The sequence below is a fragment of the Symphalangus syndactylus genome, chromosome 21 (assembly GCF_028878055.3).
Source record: "Symphalangus syndactylus isolate Jambi chromosome 21, NHGRI_mSymSyn1-v2.1_pri, whole genome shotgun sequence".
NCBI lineage: Eukaryota > Metazoa > Chordata > Mammalia > Primates > Hylobatidae > Symphalangus > Symphalangus syndactylus.
In genome coordinates this window covers 32,465,455-32,492,397 of record NC_072443.2, presented here as the reverse complement: position 1 = coordinate 32,492,397, position 26,943 = coordinate 32,465,455, and the positions used below count along the sequence as shown (strand labels likewise).

Genomic DNA, 26,943 nt, shown 5'->3' with positions numbered 1-26,943 from the left:
CAACAACAAAATCACGAAGAGAAATTTTATGCCAATCTTTGAAGAATGAAGGAAGTGGATACTTAATATTTTACCCTAAAAAATACCATGTGTTTCTACAGTATTCGATTTCTCTTAATAGTACTTATTCTGGTTTGTCTATTTCACCAACAAAATCTAATCTCTTTGAAAAAGAACTGGCATTCAATGAACATTTGATGAATAAATGACTATTAGCATTTAAAAATGTATTTACCTGACTGGTTAAAATTATTATACATTTTTTAAGTGAAATGGAGATGTTTACTTTAGCTATTGTCTTTTTAAAAGTTTTTCGTCTATTAGCCTTTACTTTCTGCTGTGAAGAAAAAAACACAAAACAAAACCAAAATATAAAATACACGGCATAAAAAAATGATTTTTATTTAAAAATATACTAAGGAATGCAGCCATAAAAAAGAACGAGATCATGTCCTTTTCAGGAACATGCATGGATCTGAAGGCCATTATCCTTAGCAAATTAATGCAAGAAAACCAAATACTGCATATTCTTAATCATAAATGGGAGCTAAATGATAAGAACACATAGACACATACAGGGGAACAACACACATTGGGCACTATCGGAGGGCAGAGGGTGGGAGGAGGAAGAGGATTAGGAAAAATAACTAACGGGTACTAGGCTTAAAACCTGGGTGATGAAGTCATCTGTACAACAAACTCCCATGACACAAGTTTACCTATGTAACAAACCTGCACATGTACCCTAAACTTAAAAATTATATATATATATAGAGAGAGAGGGAGAGGGGTGGGGGGGGAGAGAGAGAGAGAGAGATGTCCTAAGACTTCAACTTTAAATAACCTAGATGTACTAAGACTTCAACTTTTAAAAACCTAGAAAAACAACAAAGTAAATAAAAGATGAATGTATACGGATGAAATTAATAAAGACAAGAGTAGTGATTCTGAAATCAAAGAAAAATGAGAATTAATAAAATGAAAGTTGGTTCTTGAAAAGCTGAATAAAATGGACAAACCAATGGAAAGCCCAACTAAGAAAAAATATAGTTAACATAGAATGAAAATGGAAATTTAGAACTACCATGAGATTAAGAGACGTACTGGAATACTGAATGCAACTTTTTATCGGTAAATTTTTAATATAGAGAAACAACTATTATGCTAAAAAACTCTATATCTAAAATTAAGGAAAGGCAGAATAAATGATCAGATCCATAACTATACTAGAAATTCAAGGTCAGGCATGGTAGCTCATGCCTATAATCCCAGGACTTTGGGAAGCTGAGGCGAGCAGATCACTTGAGACCAGGAGTTTGAGACCAGCATGGGCAACATGGTGAAACCCCATCTCTACAAAAAATAGAAAAATTAGCCAGGCATCGTGGGGCATGCCTGTGGTCCCAGGGAGGATGAGGTGGGAAGATAAGCCCGGGAAGGTCAAGGTTGCAATGAGCCGTGTTCATGCCACTTGCACTCCAGCCTGGGCAACAGAGTGAAACCATATCCAAAAAAAAAAAGAAAGAAAGAAATTCAAATATTTGCTAAATTTCTACCATCTACCACTAAATAAACTATCAAGCTTAATGATTTTACAGGACAGTTGTGTACAGCCTACAAGGATCAGATAATTTCTATGATTCTTATTATCCCATAGCATAAAAAAGATGAAACACTTCCAATTTCTTTTTCAATGGTAACATATAATTCAAATTTGATGCGAGAATAAAGAAAAATATTACTGAAAATGCTCACTTATGAACAGGTATATAATAAAATCCTGAATAAAATACCAGCAAATCAAAACCTGAAGCATAGAAAAACATAGGATTGTTACTACTGTCTACATGACCTTGGGAAAATTACTTCCCCTTCCTCTTAGTTTTTTCATCTTTAGAATGGAGATAATAGTTCCTACAGCATGGGGTTGTTATAAAGATTAGATAGGTAGGTAGAAAGTCCTTAGGACAGTGCTTGGCACATGGCAAATGCTCAATAAGTGTAAACTATTATTATCCCAAGAACAAAAAGGTAACATAATCCACTATGTTATAATTTTAAAGTGAAAAATAAAATAGATAAATGTGAAAACTGGGTAATTTTTGGCAGACATTTTTAAGAATGAAACAGATATAAAAGCCAATCTCTTAAACATGATAAGTATCAAAAGCCAATAGCACAAATTATACTAAGTGTTAAAACACTGTTCATTCTCATTAAATTAAGTAATGTAACAAAGCTGTTCAAAGTTAACATGATTTTCCATATTTTGGAGCTTACACTAATGCAATAATGTAAGACAACAAATACTGGAAGAGGTGAGGTAATTATTTGCAGATGATATATAGGTAGAAAGTCTAAGTAAATCAATCTCTATTAGAATAAACGTAATGAGAAATAAACATAATAAGAATGGAACAAGACAGTATGACAAATTATATAAAATCTCACTGAACATAAAATATACCCTGAATACTTTTTTTTTTTTTTTTTTTTGAGACAGGGTCTTCCTCCTGTTGCCCACATTGCCCAGGCTGGAGTGCAGTGGGGCAAACACGGCTTACTGCAGCCTTGACTTCCCAGGTTCAGGTGTTCCTCCCACGACAGCCTCCTGAGTAGCTGGGACTACAGGCATGCACCACCCACACCCAGCTAATTTTCTGTATTTTTAGTAGAGATGGGGTTTCACCATATTGCCCAAGCTGGTCTTGAACTCCTGGCCTCAAGAGATCCTCCTGCCTCAGCCTCCCAAAGTGCTGGGATAAAAGGCATGAGCCACCACACCTGGCATACCCTTAATACTTTCTATTAACTAACTCAGCGGTATCTGTATCTTCTCATTCATCCAACCTAAAAACTTATTATCTGCTAGACTCATCCCTCTCTTCACGCCTCACATCCACTATCAGTCACCAAATCCTGCCTATTTTACTTCATATATACTTCTCAAATTTGTCACCTCTTTTCTATCTCCACCTCGATTATCCTGGTTGTCCTCCAGAAGGCTCCAGAAAATTAGTGTCCCTCTTTCCAGTCTTATCCTCCCCAAAATCATAGTTCATTCAGCTGCCAGAGTAATCAATCTAAAAACAAACCTGACTAGACCAGGTGCCAGTTTAAAACCAGAGATTGCCACGGACTTCAGGATGGAGTCCAAGTTTAAGGCTAATAAGGCCTTTGGTCATTGGGACCCAGACTCATCTCTTTTTTTTTTTTTTGACAGAGTCTCACTCTGCCATCCAGGCTACAGTGCAGTAGCACAATCACACTCACTGCAGCCTCAAGCGATCACCCCAACTCAGCCTCCAGAGTAGCTAGGACTACAAGTGAGCACACCCATGCCCGGCTAATTTTTTCATTTTTTGTAGAGATGGCATTTCACTATGTTGCCTAGGCTGGCTCTAACTCCTGGGTTCAAGGTCCTCCTGCCTTAGTCTCCCAAAAAAACTGGAAATTAAAGGCGTGAGCCACTGCTCCTGGCCTCCTGCTCCTTTTCTTCCCTTTTTGAGGCCTAAAAGTATGGATCGGTGTTTCTCAAATTAGGATATGCAAGTATCTCTGATTAAAAATGTCAAGACTTATCACAGCTAGAAACGATACATCTTACTAAACTTACAACATCAATTTTGGTGAAGATTTTTTGAGAAAGACATTTGATATTAATTACAGAAGAGAATACAAAATTTGTATGACTGCTTAAGTCAAAATCCAACAAAGATGGCACTGATAGCACGCAGCTTTGCGCATTACCCTGGGGTTCTGAATGGGGACGATGCTGACACACCATTACAGATGAAAAGTCTAACACTATCAAACTCTGATCATTTCATTTGCCAATGAGGCACTGACTGTAACACTGAAAACTTAATTATGCCAGATGACAGCTGACACTTTACATTAATTCATTTTTTAACCATCTCCAAGACCGTACAGTACCTCATCTCTACTCCTCTCCTCCTCGTTCTTTCTACACTAGCCACATGGCATCTTTGTTGTTTCTGGCATACAGTAACCCACTTTAGGGTCTTTCTTTGCCATTTCCTCTATCTAAAAATCTTTTCCCACAGAATACGGCTCCCTTTCTCAACTCCTTGAAGCATTTCCCCAAATGTTGCTTTCTTAATAAGGTCTATCCTGACCTCCCCATTTCCCTTATCAATTACCAACACTATTCTAGAGTAATAACGTCTATTTTTGTCTTTATATCATTTTCCTTACTTACTTATTGTGTTTCTTATTTGGTTCCCCACCAGAATGTAAGTTGCATGCCCGTAGTATTTTTGTTTTTTTCACTGAGTCTATTGTGTGTAGAAAAGTGCTTAGCACATTGCAGATTCTCAATGAATTACTTATTGAATGAACAGTCCTATGAACCAGGTATTTCTCTTAGCCAGATTTTACCTAATGAAGATTCTGCAGCAGTGAGAACTTGCCTAGAGTCACTTCGTCAAAGGTGGAGCTAACCTGGCTCTCTACTCTTTACCATTGCTGCATGTTACTGCATGGTGCCTCTCACTTATGTGGTGAATTTCAAAAGAACTATTTTATATGTTTCCCTTACTAGACAGCTCCCTCATAGCAGGGGATACTATCTTCATCTCTGTTCCCTGACTGGCAGTTTCTAACCCATGTTACACGCTCTATAATTGTTTACGGAATGAATGAAAGCATAAATGAACACATAAGCTACCCAAAGATTTTTACATGACTGTCCCAACTGGTTAAATCATTTTTATCTTTCAGATTTAGTTTTAAACTTTTATAAAAAACAAAACTAAAACACCAAACCTGTCTTCAAAAATCTAGTAATTCAAAAAATGTTTTTTGAAGTGAAAAAACATGATTTCTGATAAACGATTTAATTAAGTGGAAATGTATCCTACTCTTACAATTTCTACATCCTGGTTTTTAAAGCTTTATTCGGCGTTAGGAAATACTAAGCAAAAAGCTCCAAAACCAGTAACTGACTCGCTTCATTATATACACATGCAATAATATTAAGCTATCTCCGATAAAAAAAAAAAAACGCCAATAGTGCCATTTTCGTAGACATCGAGAATTATAAACAATCAATCATGCCAGAGAGAAACAGACACCTTCACTTACAAAAACTGACGCTAACGAGAACACCCTCCGGAGCAATACCTGGCCCAGGGTCAGCAGGAGGTAGTCTTCTCGAATAAATGTGGCAAATACTATGGTCAGGGCATGACTAATTTGCCACATAATGCCAATAGGTTGACTCTGCGAAACTACCATCCCTGGGCAGAAGGGGCGGGTGTAGGAGAGATTTAAAAACGAGGACCCTCCCAGGCCGCCTCAAAATCTAAGGCCCAAAGATTCTTCTCTTCAGAGCTCCTCACCGTGTCTAGACTAGGGGCAAGCGACCATTTCTCGGTAGAGGATGACGCACAAACGAAAAACTGGCCATCCAACATGAAGGAGGAAGAAGCGCACGAAATCACAGCGCACAGCTGAACGAGGACTCCCCCTTCGCCTAACCGATTCCTCTCCCGAGAAATCGCGAGATTTCTCGCCTTCACGGGATCTCAAGCCGAAACCTCGCGGCCTCTCAGACGAGGGTGTGTTAGCAGGGGCAGCTCCCAACCCCCGTCCCGGACCCACGAAACACCGAGACCCCTGGCCCACCCCGGCCGTAGCCGAGAACGGTCCCCCAGGGTGCCTAGGGACTTCCGGAGACCGACCGGATCCGGAAGCTTCTGGGAGCGAGGGGGTGGGGCCGAAAAAATCAAAAAAAGCGCGGCGAAAGCTAAAGGCCGGAGCAGGCTGGGCGGTGGTGGTCCCTAAGCCGGGCCACGGCCGGTGCGATGGACTCCACTGCCTGCTTGAAGTCCTTGCTCCTGACTGTCAGTCAGTACAAAGTCGTGAAGTCAGAGGCGAACGCCACTCAGCTTTTGCGGCACTTGGAGGTGAGAGGCTCTGGGTGGAGGACAGATGGGGCTTCCATTAGTAATTCTTATTTCACAGTGAGGCCGAGGAGTGGCGGCCCCAACCTGGGAAAGAAAGGACAGTCCTTCGATCCCTCTGTTGTCTTTTCGTGCTGGTGAAGGCGAGTGAGTGTCGGGGTTCCGCTGGCCGCAGCGAGAGGCAAGAGCGCTCACTGAAGGCTCCAGGAAAAGCGGGAGTGGGGCAAAAGGTTGGGAAGTTTAGGCTGTGTTTCGAGTAGGTAACGGAAAAAGCTCGGAATTTTACCTTTTCCTTTGCTTCTAGTTTTGGTTTTTCTACGAAATCAAGCCCTCAATACACAACTATTCTCAGTGACGGGATATCATGATTAAAACTTGGTTTTGCCCTTCGGTAATCTATAATTGAATTTGTTGCTTACTGCTCTTATTTGAACTTGGGTTGAACTCAAACTTGAAAAACATTATTTCAACCTTAAGAAGCACTTCCCCTTCCTAGTAAGCGTAATCCTTTTTCTTTACCAAAATACATTGCTCACAGTTTTTTAATCTTAGAATGCTGAATTGCCTTTTTTTCTATTCTAGTGATATGTGTCCAGACGATTCCGTTTGTTTTAGGATCTTAATCTTCTGCTGTCATTTGTTTTGCATTTACGGAATTCAAACTAACATTGACCTCAGTTTAATTTTTTTAAAGCTCAATTAAGGCTTATTTTAATTCTCTGTGTCACAGCTTTCCTCTGTTAAGGTAGAATTGAACATAATTTTAAAATATATTGTATTTGTTATATTAACCCTATGATAAAAGAGTAATGTGCCAAAAATTTGTAAAATATTACAGGAAAAAAATGATTTCCAGTAGTAGAGCAACAGCAGCTGTTAGTGAAGCTGCTGTTGTATTAAATGTGTCTGTCTTTTCTTGAGCTTCACTGGTGCTCCTCTTTTCCCTACTTCAGGTGCCCATTTCCTAAGTACATTTGTTTTCTCTTTTTCATTCTTTACTTTAAGAAATGCCTGCAAACCTAATAATCAAGGTGTTAGCTGTTAAATGCTTAAGGCTTTGCTTCTGAATTAGCATAGGCTCCAGAAGCCACAGAATAAGCAGGGCCGTCAGTTTAATTTAAAAATTGGGAGTTAAGCATTTTGTATGCTATTCTGAAGCATTACCTTTCTTTGAATAAACAGGTAGGTTGTGCACTGAAAGAGATTTAAGGCCAGGCACAGTGGCTTACACCTGTAATTCCAGCACTTTGGGAGGCCGAGGCCAGCGGATCACCTGAGGTCGGGAGTTTGAGACCAGCCTGACCAACATGGCGAAACCCCGTCTCTACTAAAAATACAAAAATTACCTGGGCGTGGCGTCTCTCTGTTGTCCCAGCTACTCGGGAGGCTGAGGCTGGAGAATCGCTTGAACTCTGGAGGCTGAGGTTACGTGAGTTGAGATCGCACCACTGCACTCCAACATGGGTGACAGAGTGAGACTCCGTCTCAAAAAAAAAAAAAAAAAAAAGAGAGAGACTTAAACAAAATATGGGATGAGGCCTTTACTGTATTCCTAAACTTTCAAGGGGTTTACAGAAAACTCTTCTACCATTATTGCAAAGATATGAAGAGCACTGGCTTCTGGTTACTACTACAAAGGACTTTTTGTAATTAAGAGATAACATACATACAGAGCATAAAGTGCATTAATCTTAAGTGAAGAGTTTGGTAGTTTTTAATATATAGGTACCGTAGCTACCATATTGGTAGCTAACATATAGGTAGAGTAGCTACCACCTGTATCATGATACAGAACATTTGTAGCCCCATAGGGTTTCTTCATTGCCCCTTCACATCAGGTTCGGATAAGTAGACTCATACAATATGTACTCTTGTGTCTGGCCTTTTCTGCTCAATATAATCTGTGAAATTCATGTTGCATATGTACCACTACTTCATTTTTTTTTATTATTGCTGTGTAGAATTCTATTGTATAAGTGTACCACATTTTACATACACTTTCCTGTTGATAGGCATTTGGGTTGTTTACATTTCTGGGTGGAATTAAGGATAAAGCTGTTGTAGACATACGTTTTTTGCGGATATATGCACACATTTATATACTTAGGAGTAGAATTGTTAGAGCATTGGGTAGGCATATGTTCTGTTTTAGTTGAAACTGCCAAACAATTTTCTGAAATATGCCGTTTTACCTTCCCACTAGCAATATGTGAAATTTGCCATCACTCATCTACACCAACCCTTGATGTTTTCATATTTCTTAATTTTAACCATTTTGGTTGACAGTATTTATATTTTTAATGGTGAATGTCTTTGTGCAGACTTCACAAGAAGAGCAAGATCTGAGTATGCAAAGAGAGATAGGTATCATGTGAAAGGAGATTATTCATTCTTCTGTACTTCTCCCACACTTTTATAGCCCCATGCAGAGTGTAGGCTTTGAATGTTTGATGACTGCCAAGCTGAGCTAATCTGATTTTTAATGATGGTGTTTCATAGCACTAATTTTGTGCAGTGATTAAAAGCATGAATTCAGGAACCAAGCTGCCTAGATATGAATTCCAGTTGTGCTTCTTTACTATCAGTGTGTGCCTCAGTTTACTCATCTGCAAAACAAAATAGTGGTACCTACCTTATAGAGTTATTATGAAGATGAAAAGAGTTCACATATGTAAAGTGCCTAGATCGATGCCTAGACCATAGTAAGTGCTATATAAGTATTAGTTATTATTAAAATAAATTATCTTTGTATTAAGACATTCAGTATAAGTAAAGGGAAAAACTTGTAAAGCAATTTTTATTTTACCTAGTACATAAAATTATTACATGTTAGACAATTTATGTTATTGAGATACAGGACCAATCCTGTAGAGAATCATTTTTAAAACAGAAGATGTCTTATTCTGGAGAGCTAGATTTATAAATAAGCAACAGGGTAATGCCCACAGTATTTCCTACCCCAGAATATCTGTTACTGGTGTCTGCACTCTCATATTTGGACTTATTTTTTCTCTTATAGACTTTTACTTTAGTAATGTTAAAACACTCCTTGGGAACAGATAATGTGAAATGCTTATCAGCAAAGCTTTAGAAGAAAAACTGATATGGGTGAGAGAATAAAGGAAGGATCCAGAAAGGAAAGATTAGAGGGATGCTAAAAAAGCCTGCTTAGGCTTGATCTTATTAAAATAAGTATTCAGGACAGAGTTAGTCTTATTCTAAGGTAACTAATGGTTTTTCCATCTTTGTAGAAAAGATATGCTTTGTAATAAATACATCTATAAAGTATGTTGAAAATTCATACTTTGTGACAACTGCTTTTGGCCTTTAGTTCCAGCTTTACCTCCTCTCTTCTCTCTCTCACTCTGTGTGTGTGTGTGTGTGTGTGTGTGTGTGTGTCTGTGCATGCGTATATGTGGCTTATAGATTACAAGAAAGTAAAAAAAAAAATGGAATAATCAGAAATAAAATTTTTCAGTGCCTTGCCTGGCTACTTAAAAAAAGATTCACTTTTCACTTCCTTCTTTGTAATCCCTTAACTTCTGAGCTCACCTCTTGTCTTTGGGAATAAGCAGAAGGAATAATCCCATAGCTACCCTCTGGGCTTCATTTTTCATTCTCCTCCCTCAAAGTAAGTAGAATGTACTAGAATTTATTTGCATAGTAAATGTATTGGTACTAGAGTGCAGATTTGTTGGCGATGCCTTCATTGCATGTTCAATGTAGTGTGAAGGAGAAATATTGCTAGGAACTCAAAAGTTTGCTAACTTAAGAAATACAAATATAATGTACTATAGGATAGTATAGTAGGCAGACCTAACCGAGATGGTATAAGAAGCTAAGAAAAGCTTCCTGGTGGAAATTATTTTAAACTGAGATCCAAATGATTACTTTAGCTAGGGAGGGAGGGATTAGGTAATTGATGGGTAATCTAGGCAGGGGTGAATTTTTCACAGCATGTGTGAATTTTTTAAATTGGGAAGGTAGCAGTGGCACTTTGAAGGAACTGAGTTTTTTATTTGGAATGGAGAAGAGATGAAAATTGCCATCGCTTAACCAACATATTTTGATTGCTATTTTATAGGTAATTTCTGGACAGAAACTCACACGACTATTTACATCAAATCAGATATTAACAAGTGAATGCTTGAGTTGCCTTGTAGAGCTACTTGAAGACCCCAACATAAGTGCTTCACTGATCTTAAGTATTATCGGTTTGCTGTCTCAACTAGGTAATGCATTTAATTTCTCCTTTTTAGTTTTTGGAAGATGTATGAACAAACTTTTAAAGTGCAGGCTTAGTTATAGAATCTCTTAAAGAATGATTCACCTTCAAAGACTTCTCAGTCTAATGTGCATTGTGAATCTTTTGACGCTGAGAAAGTCATAGCTACTGATCAAAGAATCATCCTTCTGTAACAGATTACACTGAATTTAGAACTAAAGTGTAAAAGTACTGATGTTGTTTTTTCTATCTTTTCCCCCATATCTTTAGTTTTTAAATGTTCATTTAGTGGTCACTTTACTCCAATTTGGGGCAGGGCAGTGGGGATATTTCTTTGTGTGATTATAATAATAATGTATGCATAGTTTAAAAACTAGAAGTATTAACACAGGGCAGCATTGTCCAATAAAACTTTCTTCAGTGACAGAATGGTTTTAAAACTGTGTTATCCAATATAGCAGCCACTAGCCACATGGAGCTATTAAGCATTTGAAGTGTGGGTAATGGACTAAGGAACTGAATCTTTAATTTTAATTAATCTAAATTTAAATAGCCACATGAAGGCTAGTGGCTACCAAATTAGACAGCCCAAACATAGAGTAAAATGGGATGAGCTTGTACCCATTACCACCAGCCCTCACCTTTTCAGCTTTGAGGATATAATCTCATTTAATGGTTTGATATGTTTCTTTGCAGATATTTTTCTATGCTGTAACAAAACCATACTTTTGGATCTTTAATTGGTTGTTTTCAGCACAAATGGTGTTGTGGAGCACCAGATGTTTCTTTCCCTATCAGTATCTTTAATAGCTGCCTAGTGCGATAATTACAGGGTACTGTAATTTATTCAACTATTCCCCTAATAGTGGACACTCAACTTTAAGTTTTTGCTATTGGAATCAATAGTGCAGTGAACATTCTATGTAATTTTGCTCAAATATTAGTGTGTTTCTATTAGATAAATTCCATTAGAATTTCTAGATCATTCTAAAATTTGATAACCGTTACTAAATTTCTTTCCGAAAAGATTCTTCCACTTCTAACATCCACTAAGAGTTTGAATGAATATGCCAGTCACTTCCAACATTTATACTTTAGAAGCATTTGAGGTTTACAGAAAAATTGAAATGATAATCTTTTTAAATTAATTTTTTCACAGATACATAATATTTATACAAACTTATGGGGTACATATGATATTTTGTTACCTGCATAAAGTATGTGATGATCAATTCAGGGTATTTAGGATATCCATCACAAATGAGGATTTATCATTTCTATGTATTTAGAACATTTCAAGTCCTATTTTGAAATATACAATACATTGTTAACTATAGTCACCTTACTCTACTATCAAACATTAGAACTTATTCCATCTGATTGTGTGTTTATATCCATTAATCAATCTGTCTTCATCTCCCTCGCTAACGGCTCCCCCTCACACCTCCCACCACCATGCACTCACCTATATTCTTCCCAGCTTCTGGTAACTGTCATTCTCCACTTACATGAGATCAACTTTTTTAGCTCCTACACATGAATGAATACATGCAATATTTTTCTTTCTGTGTCTGGCTTATTTCACTTAACCTAATGGCCTTCAGTTTCATCCGTGTTGCTGCAAATGGCATGCATTCTTTTATATGGCCAAATAGTATTCCATTGTGTAAATATACCATAAAGTGATAATCTTTTAATATTCAAAGTAAATGATTTTAATTTGATACTAAAATAAATTAGTATCAAAGAAAAAGCTTGCTACAAATGTGTAAACAAGTTTTTTCTTTGATACTAGTTTATTTTGCATAGAGAAATCATTTGAATTTCTGAATTGGAGGATTATCATAAAGAAAATAAGAAAATAGCCATATCATACCTTTTTTTAATGGTAAATTCATATGAAATAAATTCTGTATGAATTATCTGCGAAAACCTTGTAAGAAAATGATATATTTTGTGCTATTTTATTTTAACTTACAGCTGTAGACGTTGAAACCAGAGATTGTCTTCAGAATACATATAATCTGAATAGTGTGCTGGCGGGAGTGGTTTGTCGGAGCAGCCACACTGATTCAGTGTTTTTGCAGGTATACACACCCACACAGTATATTCCCCTTTCCTTATTGTCAGATCAAAATTGATAGTTTCTGTCATAAACTGCTGACTTACAGTGTATACATGCTATATAATAAATACTACATGATTAGTCACAGTTCATCTCATTAAAAGCTGGTTGCACACGTACTACAATTTAAATGTTTCTAGAGAAGAGGAGCTTATCCATTTCTATCACCATTATTGAAGAAAAACAAATCTACATTATAACTGCTTTGACTTATAAACACAGATGTCTGTGTTTTGAGACATAAGCTATTTATATTAAAATTGTAATATGAGTTGGCGTCTAGTCTCAATCTGTGGAGGAAACGTTCTACAAAAAGCTGTGGGTAGAGTCTAATAGAGATTCAAAGATCTTCATATTTCATTGACTCTAAAATGTCATCAATTGTAAGAAAAACATCACAAATTAAATTGACATGCAGTTTTAGAGATGATAAAATGTGAAGAAGGGTATCTTCTAACTGATGGACTACATGTGTGTTTCAACCTGCATTCAGATTTAAGATGACTAAGTGAACAAGGTTGATAACCATGCTCTGAGACAGAATACATAGAAATGTGTGAATTGAGAGAAGAGCCCTAAGGTTCTTACATTACTTTACATGTGTTTTTTAAAAAAATTGTTTTAGGAAATGGAAAAGGACATGCTCAGAATGTGCTTGATAGTCCATTATTTTAAGCAGGCAATGTTTTTGTATCTTTATATTTATAGCTATTTTCTTATTCTCAGTGCATTCAACTTCTACAGAAGTTAACATATAACGTCAAAATTTTCTATTCTGGTGCCAATATAGATGAATTAATTACGTTCCTGATAGATCACATGTGAGTATGCAATCAAACATAAAACCAAATAGTCTATTTGTTTATTTTTAAATTACAACCATGTGGTAGATCAATTTTTCTTAGATAACATTTTCTAACTATGTAAACTGAGTGAGACTCCGATTCTTATTTGTTCTGCCCAGATTATTTTAATGATCAAAAGTTGTAAAAGTATGTGACCTCATTCATTGGTGAAAAAAATGTAAAAAGGAAAAAAAAATTGTAAAGCAGCTTTAATTTTCATAAGAAAAATTTATGGACTGAATTGATTTGGCCAGAAAAAAAAATACTGAAACTGAAAATTATGTAGTTATTCTTGTAGGAAAATATACTGATGAAACAGCACATGGTCCATGCTGACAGTTATTTCCATGTTTTCATGATGGAATTGAATAGGGTAATTTGGTTTTAAAACAAGAGATAAATGATCAATACTATTCAGAGCTTCTCTGGCTTCTTATGTCAATTAGTTTTTTTGTTTTTTTTTGCGTGTAAAAAGGAATTGAAATGTATAAACTTAACTATATCATTTTGACTTAGAATGATGTTAATGCTTTTTTTCTTCTACTATTTTTTCTTTAAACAAAACACCAATGTAAAACAACAGTCAATCTTCTGAAGATGAGTTAAAAATGCCTTGTCTAGGATTATTGGCAAATCTTTGTCGGCACAATCTTTCTGTTCAAACACACATAAAGACATTGGTAAGAAGTTTATTTCTTTTTAATGTTTCTTGTTTTATGGTAGATTCTCTGCTTAAAATTGTATTTATCTTTTTCTTTAAAACAAATTTGAACAAGGATTCTGTGTCTTATCGGATGACCCATCAAAATTAAGAGTCAGATTGACATATAAATAACTTGAAGCACTTCAGCCTTCGTGTATGTTGTATTGAAGACTGTGTGTTAAGGGTTAATGCACTTATTTCTAAAAGTTTTCCTTAGCATGGCATCCCATTATTTATTACATTGAGTAGTACAAGAATTACTAAATTATTTTGTGCTCTTAGAAGGGAGGCACATCACTGGCAGTCCCATTTATCTCAGTCTAGTGTTTCCACAAAATCAATGGCAACCCCACCAGAAAGATTCATGAGTTAAGTGCTCAGTGTGAACCAACAGTACTTGTGATAAGTGAAGACACACAAATGAATTTAACTGAATCACTTTTAGAAGTATATTAAATCAGCCGGGCATGGTGGCTCACACCTGTAATCCCAGCACTTTGGAGGCCGAGGCAGGCAGATCACAAGGTTAGGAGATCGAGACCATCTTGGCCAACATGGTGAACCCCATCTCTACCAAAATACAAAAAATTAGCCAGGCATGGTGGCACACGCCTGTAGTCCCAGCTACTTGGGAAACTGAGGCAGGAGAATCGCTTGAACCCAGGAGGTGGAGGTTGGAGTGAGCCGAGATCGCGCCACTGCACTCTAGCCTGGCGACGGAGTAAGACTCCATCCTAAAAAAAAAAAAAAAGTATATTAAATCAAGCAAGTCACTGATTCTTTAAGGTGCTTTGTGAACAATTTTCCCGCTGTGCTATTCAGCATTACCCATTCGATTTTAAATTTAATATCTCACTTGTTAAAGTGCTACATTTTTCTGCCCTGGTCTTACTTTGGAGGTGGAGTTTGTGTGTGTGTGTGTGTGTGTGTAGTGTGTGTGTTTTTCAATTTCTGAATTGAAAAAAAGTTCATATTTAGGAAACACTTAAATATAAGGAAGAATAAACATTTGCTCATAGTTTCATGTGTAGAAACTGCTGTTCACCAAGATTGTGTCTATCTATATGACTGTCAGCAATATACGAAACTACCCATCTCGCTCACACCTGCAGTGATCTCTTAAATCTAAATGCTAATCAGCAAATATGGCAAAGTTAATTCCTGCTCCACAGTGTGTAACATAAAACAAATTCTTAAATTTGCTGAATTTTTTTTGCTTCCACCACAATTATGAGAGTTCCTCATTACAGTTCTTTTGTTAACACAAATGCTAAACAAATTTTCCTGCAGTATTTAAGGTAGCTCTTTTGTTTCCACTCTGCATGTATCCCTTTATTAGAATTGACACCCTGATTTACCTTCATTGAATTATTTATTCTTAGGTGACAAAACTTTGGAAATATTTATCTCCAACCCATTTGCACATATTTACCAAATTATTTTTTTCTGTATGTACTCTGTAACAATTTTTGAATTTAAATTTATCTCTGATCTAAATTTCTCCTGTAGAACATTTATCTTTTAAATGCAACAATCATTTAATAGAGTTGATAATGATGTTTAATAAAAGTTTGCCCATTCTGTGCAGGATATACTTTTTAAACCAAAACATAAAATTTATAATTTTATTAATTTTTTAACTTTTTTTTCCTCAGAGTAATGTGAAATCTTTTTATCGAACTCTTATCACCTTGTTGGCCCATAGTAGTTTAACTGTGGTTGTGTTTGCACTTTCAATATTATCCAGTTTGACATTAAATGAAGAAGTGGGGGAAAAGGTAAATACAATTTTTCAAATTTATTCTGAAGTTTATAGTCTGATATTTTAAAAGTCATTGAGACTTTTTTATTTTTACCTTTTAGGATAGTGTCAACTTAATTTTTTGTCTAATATGCTTTTTCTAATTTGTCCTTAAGCTATTCCATGCTCGAAACATTCATCAGACTTTTCAACTAATATTTAATATTCTCATAAACGGTGATGGCACTCTAACTAGAAAGTATTCAGTTGACCTACTGATGGATCTCCTTAAGAATCCTAAAATTGCTGATTATCTCACCAGGTATGAATCACTTCAGTCAATTTTAGAACTTTTTTTTTTAAACCAAGATGTGTTGGTTATAAACAAAATTGTCTTCTTAAAATATAATAAGCTTGGATTCTACTGATTCACAGTAGACTAAAATGTTTTGATGTGCTTTACTCACACTCTTTTTTCTTTCCTGAACTGAAATGGAAAGTATAACAAGGTCATTGTCTAGTGTGTATTTCAGTCTTTGCTTTAGATCAATAACAGGGTTGTGCCATTCTCCAAAATATAGACATCTTGGCTAATTTATTTTAAAACCAGTTTTAAAACGTAAATAGCAATATGATTGAAAAAGCATTTTTATTATAGGAACAATAAAAATAAATATTTCTACATAAATTATAAATAAATGAAACAGTGTTGAAACATTGATGTCATTATGTTTGTGTCTTTATTTTTTGTATAAAAATGGATAATGTTTCCTTTGGTGTGTGCCTCTTTTCATAGGTAAAATAGGAACATATGTCCTTTCTATCTGAGTGTATTTCATATGATCATTTATGTTTTGAGATCAGGTAGTAATTGTTTTTCAATGAGCTTGTGGCCTTTTTGCATTCTAAGTTAAATTTTGCTGGGACCTATGCTGCTTTGTCATCCTAAATTAGGAAATAATTGAAATTGTTTCAAAGAGTTTCACATACAAGAAAACATTTACTGACCCCCACCTATGATCAGGCACTTAGCAGCAATAGGATGTGAAGACACGGTCCCTGATGTTTAAGAAACATAGAATCTATAAGTTTTATTTTAATAAAAGCTAAGCACTAGGGCAAACTTGACCACAGTTCATATGGCTCAGCTGATACTTTGCAAAACCAAGAAGTATTCACTTTAGCATTTCACTTTTTCTTAAGAATCTCTAGATAGGTGAGCTTTTCTTCCAGAGTGCCTTCCCATGACCTGCCTTCTCTTCATCTGTTGTGAGATTCTCCCAACATCTATGTATATCTATTCTACCCACCAGATAGTGCTTATTCAGCATCTTCATAGTAAACAGAAAAATTCTTTTGAATAAACTTTGTCTGGAAGACTAAAAGATAATCCAGTTTAGCATTAATAAGAGGTTGCTTAATCATTTCTTCTGTAAATCTCTCAGTTCTGTTATCTATTTTATACTCTATCTATCGTAGAACCCCAGAATCACCTCTGGCAATTCCTCGTTTGTCTGGTATGCCATTGAACAATAACCCAATCCTGAATCTCTTCCAAAGTCTAACTTAAGTGCATGGTTACTAATTAGAGCTTTAGAAAATCACACAACTTTACCTGGGCCAGACCTGTTATATTTACTTGTCAGCTTTCTCATTTCCTACAATGCATCTTTCTTATTTATTTATTTATTTATTTAGAGACAGAGTCTCGCTCTATTGCCCAGGCTGGAGTGCAGTGGTGCGATCCTGGCTCACTGCAACCTCCGCCTCCTGGGTTCAAGTGATTCTCATGCCTCAGCCTCCCAAGTAGCTGGGATTATAGGCACACGTCACCACGCCCAGCTAATTTTTGTATTTTTAGTAGAGAAGGGGTTTTACCACGTTGGCCAGGCTGGTCTTGAACTCCTGACCTCAAGCGATCCAGCTGCTTCAGCCTGCCAAAGTGCTGGGATTACAGGCATGAGCTGCTGGCCTGGCTGGTCTTTGAAATTTTTTATTTTTCTCTTGCTACCTTTTATGCAGAAGATGACCTTATCTTTGTTTCACAGAAAAAAAATATCTAAATGGAGCCCCATTTGTTTGGAGCTCACTGAAATCCTTGCCCCTGGACAAACTTACCTATGTTTATACCAAATTCTTACTTGGTTTCTTCCTGTTTCACTCATAAATATGTACCATTACTCTATGGATTGGCTCATTTTGTCTTTTCTGAAGCAGTTGCTCTTCTCTCTTCAGGGTCTCCTATTCAGTTGACCCTTCCCCTTTAACTTATAAATATGCTCAAAACTTTTTCTTCAACCAGATGTCCCTTTTAAAATCTTTGACCTACCATTGCATTCAAGGTGAATATCCAAATTCTCAGTATAGCCCTTCAAAATCTGTTCCCTAACAACCTCTCAACCTTATTTCTTCACACATTGTTTTTTTGTCTAATCATATCAGACAATAAATAGAACTTCCAGCTTACTAGAAATGCCCTTTCATGTATCCATGTGCTATTTCCTCTAGAGTATTCCCTCTGGAAGACTAGAATACTTTCTCTTTTATATGCCTAACTTCTATTTTTATTTTTAAGACTCGAGTCTGGGTTTAATACTGAGACAATATTTTGTTCCACAGTGCCCCCTACATTCCTCTGTTATAGCATTGTATTTTATATTACCTTGTATTATCTCTTTCTGTCCTTCTCCTTCATCTTTAGACTGTGAACTCTCTGTCAAGCACCATCTCCCAAATCTAGGATACATGAGTCACATAGAATATAATGCTAGGGGTACCTCGATACCTCTTGGAGTTGTGTAACGCGGGTTGCTGCCCCTTCTTTATTTGCAGAGACAAATTTAATGCCTGGCAATTTTAGGTGCTTTATAAATAAGCAGCTGTATAGTTTATTAGGATATTCCTCTGTCCTTTGAATTTTTACAAAGTGAACACAATCTTAAAAAAATACAGCAGTTGAGACACTGAAAATTTTAATGATTTATGTATTGCCACATGAATCACTGTTTTAATAAATGACACAGCCAATTTATGTATATCATAATTGTAAGATATATGACGTTTTAAGTATAAACTTTACAGTGTGTTCTATATTAGAAGCCCAAATAAATAGATGAAAGAAAATACACATGAATTTTATGTTTATCTTGTAGATAAATCCCTTTTGATGTATCAATTTTATAATTATCATTTGATGTATATTTTTATTCTAAACCTAGATATGAGTACTTTTCTTCATGTCTTAATCAAGTATTAGGTCTTCTTAATGGAAAGGATCCTGATTCCTCTTCAAAGGTATGTAAAAACATGACTTTTCATTTAAACTTTTAAAAAACTGTAAAATGCAGAAAAATCCAAATGCACAGCTCTGTATTTTTATAATAGGGACACAATTATGTAGCCAGTGTCTAGATCAGGATGTAGAATGTTACTAGTATTCTAGAACTCTTCTTGTGCTCCCTTTTAGTTAGTACCTACCCCTTCCTATTCCTTACCTTTACCAAGGATGACTGCTATAACCACTATACTGACTTCTAACAGCATACATATATTTGTATATGTGTACACACATATATATATACACATATATGTATATATACATATATACACACATATATACGTACATGTGTATATATATACGTATGTATACATATATACATACATGTGTATATATATACGTATGTATACATATATACATGTGTGCATATGTATGTATATATGCACACGTGTACATGTGTGCATATATACACATATGTACATATATATTTTGGAACTTTATGTAAATAAAAGCATATAATACATACGTTTTCTGTCTAGACTTTCTTTGGTTCAACATAATGTGATGAGATTCATATTTCATATAGTTGTAGATTGTTAGATTGGTTCTTTTTTTGGACAAGGGAGTATGATTTATTGGTGAGCATGAGTAAGGGGACATTACAGTGAACTCCCTCACGAATGTAGCGCTCACCACTTGTCCAGGGGCCACATTTGGGGATGTATTTGACCTCACAGCCATCTGGGATGAGCCACTTCTCAGCCGCCATGTCTTCAGATTTATCCACATTAAATTTGGTAAAGCCCCACTTTGAGATGTGGATCTTTGGGCAGCCAGGGACCTTGAACTTGGTGCTGCATGGGGCCTTAGTTGCATGCTCCGTATTTTGCAGATTTGTGTGGATGGACATGATGACTTGGCCACTGTGAACCCTGGTCACTGTGCCCTGGGGGCTTTCCGAAGACACCTTGCATAATACCTCTCCAAAGCCTAGATGGGGCACAGCAGGAGGTCAGAGACAAGAATGTACATTGGAAAGGGCTGTCTGTAAGGTTTCTTAGGCCAAACCATACAAGCAACAGGCCGTGTACACTACCAAGGAAGCAGCTGTTTGCAGCCATTGCACACTGGGCCCCAGGAGGAAAGGAGCACAATTGGTGTTCTTTTGTTTATGAACATCAGGTATTACAAAAAAATGTGCATTTACCATTTTCTGCATGTCTTTTGGTGAGCTTATGGACATGCTTGTTTTAGCTTTATATCTAGGAGTGGCATCACTGTGTCATAGGATATACATAAGTTCAGTAGGCACTATGAAACAGTTTTCAAAAAAAGTCAGTTGGACCAGTTTATGAATATTTGGTCAGTCTGCATTCTTGCCAGCAGTTGATATTTTTCACTTTTTCATTTTAGCAATTCTAATGGCTATACAGTAGTATTGCGTTATAATTTAAATTAATATTGTATTAATTAGTAAAAATATCATTTTACACATTCATTGGCCATTTGTATATTCTTTGCCATGTCTGTTTATGTCTCTTGCTCATTTGTTTAATGTGTTGTCTTTCTCTTACTTATAAGTAAGAGGAGTTATTTTGGAGTCTTTTGATGGGTATGTAACATGCAAATATTTTCTTCCATTCTTGTGAGTTGCCTTTTTACTCACCTAATGGTGCCTTGATTTTAACATAGATCAATTTAGTGTTTATTGTGTTCCATTTAGGAACTCTTGGCCTATTACAAAGTCACAAAGATGGACTCCATTGTTTTCCTCTAAAAGCTTCCTAGTTTTTTTTTAACTTTCACATATAGATCTGTAATCTTCCTACAAGTGACTTTTGTGTCTGTTGTGAAGTAGGACTTTTCTAGGTCAGCCTTTACCTTACAAGTTTTTACGGAAGAAAAAAATTAGAATGACTTTGAACTAATCATTTGCAACAATGATCTAAAAGATGGTAGAAAGGTTGAAACAGTACAAAGTTTGTTACTTAACAATATTTTCTTTATTTCAAACCCTAGAATTTCTAAATTCCTTTCTCATGTGCAATATGAGAACTATTTCTAATTAGTATCTAAATGGATCTTAATAAAGTGACTAGGAATCTGTAATATAAGTGCTAAATAAGGATTCTTGGAATAGAAACACACAGCAAGGGAAAAATCTAGTACTGGAATCTAAAGGTATTAAACTGTCTCAGGAAGTTTAGGAGGTCAGGTAGCACAGGGGAGTAGAAGCATTCTATGAGTATCAAAACCTGAAAGAGAATGGAAAAGTAAAAAAATAAAAATAAATAAAAATTTTTTTTTTTTTTTTTATTATACTTTAGGGTTTTAGGGTACATGTGCACAATGTGCAGGTTTGTTACATATGTATCCATGTGCCATGTTGATTTCCTGCACCCATTAACTCGTCATTTAGCATTAGGTGTATCTCCTAATGCTGTCCCTCCCCCCTCCCCCCACCCCACAACAGTCCCCGGAGCGTGATGTTCCCCTTCCTGTGTCCATGAGTTCTCATTGTTCAATTCCCACCTATGAGTGAGAACATGCGGTGTTTGGTTTTTTGTCCTTGCGATAGTTTACTGAGAATGATGTTTTCCAGTTTCCTCCATGTCCCTACAAAGGACACGAACTCATCATTTTTATGGCTGCATAGTATTCCATGGTGTATATGTGCCACATTTTCTTAATCCAGTCTATCATTGTTGGACATTTGGGTTGGTTCCAACTCTTTGCTATTGTGAATAGTGCCGCAATAAACATACGTGTGCATGTGTCTTTATAGCAGCATGATTTATAGTCCTTTGGGTATATACCCAGTAATGGGATGGCTGGGTCAAATGGTATTTCTAGTTCGAGATCCCTGAGGAATCGCCACACTGACTTCCACAATGGTTGAACTAGTTTACAGTCCCACCAACAGTGTAAAAGTGTTCCTATTTCTCCACATCCTCTCCAGCACCTGTTGTTTCCTGATTTTTTAATGATGGCCATTCTAACTGGTGTGAGATGGTATCTCACTGTGGTTTTGATTTGCATTTCTCTGATGGCCAGTGATGAGGAGCATTTCTTCATATGTTTTTTGGCTGCATAAATGTCTTCTTTTGAGAAGTGTCTGTTCATGTCCTCTGCCCACTTTTTGATGGGGTTGTTTGTTTTTTTCTTGTAAATTTGTTTGAGTTCATTGTAGATTCTGGATATTAGCCCTTTGTCAGATGAGTAGGTTGCAAAAATTTTCTCCCATTCTGTAGGTTGCCTGTTCACTCTGATGATAGTTTCTTTTGCTGTGCAGAAGCTCTTTAGTTTAATGAGATCCCATTTGTCGATTTTGGCTTTTGTTGCCATTGCTTTTGGTGTTTTAGACATGAAGTCCTTGCCCACGCCTATGTCCTGAATGGTATTGCCTAGGTTTTCTTGTAGGATTTTAATGGTTTTAGGTCTAACATATAAGTCTTTATTCCATCTTGAATTAATTTTTGTATAAGGTGTAAGGAAGGGATCCAGTTGCAGCTTTCTACATATGGCTAGCCAGTTTTCCCAGCACCATTTATTAAATAGGGAATCCTTTTCCCATTGCTTGTTTTTGTCAGGTTTGTCAAAGATCAGATAGTTGTAGCTATGCGGCATCATTTCTGAGGGCTCTGTTCTGTTCCATTGATCTATGTCTCTGTTGTGGTACCAGTACCATGCTGTTTTGGTTACTGTAGCCTTGTAGTATAGTTTAAAGTCAGGTAGCGTGATGCCTCCAGCTTTGTTCTTTTGGCTTAGGATTGACTTGGCGATGCGGGCTCTTTTTTGGTTCCATATGAACTTTAAAGTAGTTTTTTCCAATTCTGTGAAGAAAGTCATTGGTAGCTTGATGGGGATGGCATTGAATCTATAAATTACCTTGGGCAGTATGGCCATTTTCACGATATTGATTCTTCCAACCCATGAGCATGGAATGTTCTTCCATTTGTTTATATCCTCTTTTATTTCATTGAGCAGTTGTTTGTAGTTCTCCTTGAAGAGGTCCTTCACATCCCTTGTAAGTTGGATTCCTAGGTATTTTATTCTCTTTGAAGCAATTGTGAATGGGAGTTCACTCATGATTTGGCTCTCTGTTTGTCTGTTATTGGTGTACAAGAATGCTTGTGATTTTTGTACATTAATTTTGTATCCTGAGACTTTGCTGAAGTTGCTAATCAGCTTAAGGAGATTTTGGGCTGAGACAATGGGGTTTTCTAGATATACAATCATGTCATCTGCAAACAGAGATAATTTGACTTCCTCTTTTCCTAATTGAATACCCTTTATTTCCTTCTCCTGCCTGATTGCTCTGGCCAGAACTTCCAGCACTAAGTTGAATAGGAGCGGTGAGAGAGGGCATCCCTGTCTTGTGCCAGTTTTCAGAGGGAATGCTTCCAGTTTTTGCCCATTCAGTATGATATTGGCTGTGGGTTTGTTGTAGATAGCTCTTATTATTTTGAGATACGTCCCATCAATACCTAATTTATTGAGAGTTTTTAGCATGAAGGGTTGTTGAATTTTGTCAAAGGCCTTTTCTGCATCTATTGAGATAATCATGTGGTTTTTGTCTTTGGTTCTGTTTATATGCTGGATTACATTTATTGATTTGCGTATGTTGAACCAGCCTTGCATCCCAGGGATGAAGCCCACTTGATCATGGTGGATAAGCTTTTTGATGTGCTGCTGGATTCGGTTTGCCAGTATTTTATTGAGGATTTTTGCATCAATGTTCATCAAGGATATTGGTCTGAAATTCTCTTTTTTGGTTATGTCTCTGCCAGGTTTTGGTATCAGGACGATGCTGGCTTCGTAAAATGTGTTAGGGAGGATTCCCTCTTTTTCTGTCGATTGGAATAGTTTCAGAAGGAATGGTACCAGTTCCTCCTTGTACCTCTGGTAGAATTCAGCTGTGAATCCATCAGGTCCTGGACTCTTTTTGGTTGGTAAGCTATTGATTATTGCCACAATTTCAGAGCCTGTTATTGGTCTATTCAGAGATTCAACTTCTTCCTGGTTTAGTCTTGGGAGGGTGTATTTGTCGAGGAATTTATCCATTTCTTCTAGATTTTCTAGTTTATTTGCATAGAGGTGTTTGTAGTATTCTCTGATGGTAGATTGTATATCTGTGGGATCGGTGGTGATATCCCCTTTTTCGTTTTTTATTGCATCTATTTGATTCTTCTCTCTTTTCTTCTTTATTAGTCTTGCTAGCGGTCCATCAATTTTGTTGATCTTTTCAAAAAACCAGCTCCTGGATTCATTAATTTTTTGAAGGATTTTTTGTGTCTCTATTTCCTTCAGTTCTGCTCTGATTTTAGTTATTTCTAGCCTTCTGCTAGCTTTTGAATGTGTTTGCTCTTGCTTTTCTAGTTCTTTTAATTGTGATGTTAGGGTGTCAATTTTGGATCTTTCCTGCTTTCTCTTGTGGGCATTTAGTGCTATAAATTTCCCTCTACACACTGCTTTGAACGTGTCCCAGAGATTCTGGTATGTTGTGTCTTTGTTCTCGTTGGTTTCAAAGAACATCTTTATTTCTGCCTTCATTTCATTATGTACCCAATAGTCATTCAGGAGCAGGTTGTTCAGTTTCCATGTAGTTGAGCGGTTTTGACTGAGTTTCTTAATCCTGAGTTCTAGTTTGATTGCATTGTGGTCTGAGAGACAGTTTGTTATAATCTCTGTTCTTTTACATTTGCTGAGAAGAGCTTTACTTCCAACTATGTGGTCAATTTTGGAATAGGTGTGGTGTGGTGCTGAAAAAAATGTATATTCTGTTGATTTGGGGTGGAGAGTTCTGTAGATGTCTATTAGGTCCACTTTATGTAGAGCTGAATTCAATTCCTGGATATCCTTGTTAACTTTCTGTCTTGTTGATCTGTCTAATGCTGACAGTGGGGTGTTAAAATCTCCCATTATTATTGTGTGGGAGTTTAAGTCCCTTTGTAGGTCACTGAGGACTTGCTTTATGAATCTGGGTGCTCCTGTGTTGGGTGCATATATATTTAGGATAGTTAGCTCTTCTTGTTGAATTGATCCCTTTACCATTATGTAATGGCCTTCTTTGTCTCTTTTGATCTTTGTTGATTTAAAGTCTATTTTATCAGAGACTAGGATTGCAACCCCTGCCTTTTTTTGTTTTCCAGTTGCTTGATAGATCTTCCTCCATCCCTTTATTTTGAGTCTATGTGTGTCTCTGCACGTGAGATGGGTTTCCTGAATACAGCACACTGATGGGTCCTGACTCCTTATCCAGTTTGCCAGTCTGTGTCTTTTGATTGGAGCATTTAGCCCATTTACATTTAACGTGAATATTGTTATGTGTGAATCTGATCCTGTCATTATGATGTTAGTTGGTTATTTTGCTCGTTAGTTGCTATAGTTTCTTCCCAGCCTCGATGGTCTTTACAATTTGGCATGTTTTTGCAGGGGCTGGTACCGGTTGTTCCTTTCCATGTTTAGTGCTTCCTTCAGGAGCTCTTTTAGGGCAGGCCTGGTGGTGACAAAATCACTCAGCGTTTGCTTGTCTGTAAAGTATTTTATTTCTCCTTCACTTATGAAGCTTAGTTTGGCGGGATAGGAAATTCTGGGTTGAAAATTCTTTTCTTTAAGAATGTTGAATATCGGCCCCCACTCTCTTCTGGCTTGTAGAGTTTCTGCTGAGAGATCAGCTGTTAGTCTGATGGGCTTCCCTTTTTGGGTAACCCGACCTTTCTCTCTGGCTGCCCTTAACAATTTTTCCTTCATTTCAACTTTGGTGAATCTGACAATTATGTGTCTTGGAGTTGCCCTTCTCGAGGAGTATCTTTGTGGCGTTCTCTGTATTTCCTGAATCTGAATGCTGGCCTGCCTTGCTAGATTGAGGAAGTTCTCCTGGATAATATCTTGCAGAGTGTTTTCCAACTTGGTTCCATTCTCCCCATCATTTTCAGGTACACCAATCAGACGTAGGTTTGGTCTTTTCACATAGTCCCAAATTTCTTGGAGGCTTTGTTCATTTCTTTTTATTCTTTTTTCTCTAACCTTCCCTTCTCTCTTCATTTCATTCATTTCATCTTCTATCAGCGATACCCTTTCTTCCAGTTGATCGCATCTGCTACTGAGGCTTCTGCATTCTTCGCGTAGTTCTCGAAACTTGGCTTTCAGCCCCATCATCTCCTTTAAGCCCTTCTCTCCATTGGTTATTCTAGTTATCCATTCTTCTAATTTTTTTTCAAAGTTTTTAACTTCTTTGCTATTGTTTTGAATTTCCTCTCGTAGCTCAGAGTAGTTTGATCGTCTGAAGCCTTCTTCTCTCAACTCATCAAAGTCATCCTCCATCCAGCTTTGTTCCGTTGCTGGTGAGGAACTGCGTTCCTTTGGAGGAGGAGAGGTGCTCTGCTTTTTAGAGTTTCCAGTTTTTTTGGTCTGTTTTTTCCCCATCTTTGTGGTTTTGTCTACTTTTTGTCTTCGATGATGGTGATGTACAGATGGGTTTTTGGTGTGGATGTCCTTTCTGTTTGTTAATTTTCCTTCTACCAGACAAGACCCTCAGCTGCAGGTCTGTTGGAGTTTACTAGAGGTCCACTCCAGACCCTGTTTGGCTGGGTGTCAGCAGCGGTGGCTGCAGAACAGCGGATTTTCGTGAGACCACAAATTCAGCTGTCTGATAGTTCCTCTGAAAGTTTTGTCTCAGAGGAGTACCCGGTTGAATGAGGTGTCAGTCTGTCCCTACTGGGGGGGTGCCTCCCAGTTAGGCTGCTCAGGGGTGAGGGACCCACTTTAGGAGGCAGTCTGTCCGTTCTCAGATCTCCAGCTGCGTGCTGGGAGAACCACTACTCTCTTCAAAGCTGTCAGTCAGACAGGGACATTTAAGGCTGTGGAGGTTCTCGCTGAGTTTTTGGTTGTCTGTGCCCTGCCCCCAGAGGTGGAGCCTACAGAGGCAGGCAGGCCTCCTTGAGCTGTGGTGGGCTCCACCCAGTTGGAGCTTCCTGGCTGCTTTGTTTACCTAAGCAAGCCTGGGCAATGGCGGGCGCCCCTCCCCCAGCCTCGCTGCGGCCTTGCAGCTTGATCTCAGACTGCTGTGCTAGCAATCAGCAAGACTCTGTGGGCATA

General features: G+C 37.1%; 2 protein-coding genes and 1 non-coding gene across 12 annotated transcripts in view; 1 reads left to right on the top strand and 2 right to left on the bottom strand.

Moving 5' to 3' along the window:
• DZIP3 (DAZ interacting zinc finger protein 3) overlaps positions 1-5,722 on the bottom strand; it is a 132,217-nt gene extending 126,495 nt beyond the window's left edge. For 5 of the 8 annotated variants that reach the window (XM_063630614.1, XM_055259992.2, XM_063630611.1 and 2 more), the window contains exon 1: positions 5,364-5,722. The gene's annotated coding sequence lies outside the window, so the exon portion shown is untranslated. Of the gene's footprint in view, positions 1-5,106 lie in introns of all 8 variants that reach the window. The other 3 variants (XM_063630612.1, XM_063630613.1, XM_063630617.1) reach the window with 3 other exon arrangements.
• The window catches only part of CIP2A (cellular inhibitor of PP2A), a 44,087-nt gene continuing 22,667 nt past the window's right edge, over positions 5,524-26,943 (top strand). The window contains exons 1-8 of one of the 3 annotated variants that reach the window (XM_055259996.2): positions 5,524-5,930; positions 10,012-10,159; positions 12,133-12,239; positions 13,004-13,098; positions 13,706-13,802; positions 15,481-15,603; positions 15,743-15,888; positions 18,785-18,860. In XM_055259996.2, the coding sequence (XP_055115971.1) occupies positions 5,829-5,930; positions 10,012-10,159; positions 12,133-12,239; positions 13,004-13,098; positions 13,706-13,802; positions 15,481-15,603; positions 15,743-15,888; positions 18,785-18,860 (894 nt within the window). In that variant the 5' untranslated portion in view covers positions 5,524-5,828. Of the gene's footprint in view, positions 5,931-7,115; positions 7,357-7,423; positions 9,559-10,011; positions 10,160-12,132; positions 12,240-13,003; positions 13,099-13,705; positions 13,803-15,480; positions 15,604-15,742; positions 15,889-18,784; positions 18,861-26,943 lie in introns of those variants that run through there. The other 2 variants (XM_063630618.1, XM_063630619.1) reach the window with 2 other exon arrangements.
• LOC129471748 (small nucleolar RNA SNORA70) lies at positions 19,883-20,016 on the bottom strand. Its single transcript, XR_008653710.1, has one exon. It is a non-coding gene; the product is annotated as a small nucleolar RNA SNORA70 (small nucleolar RNA).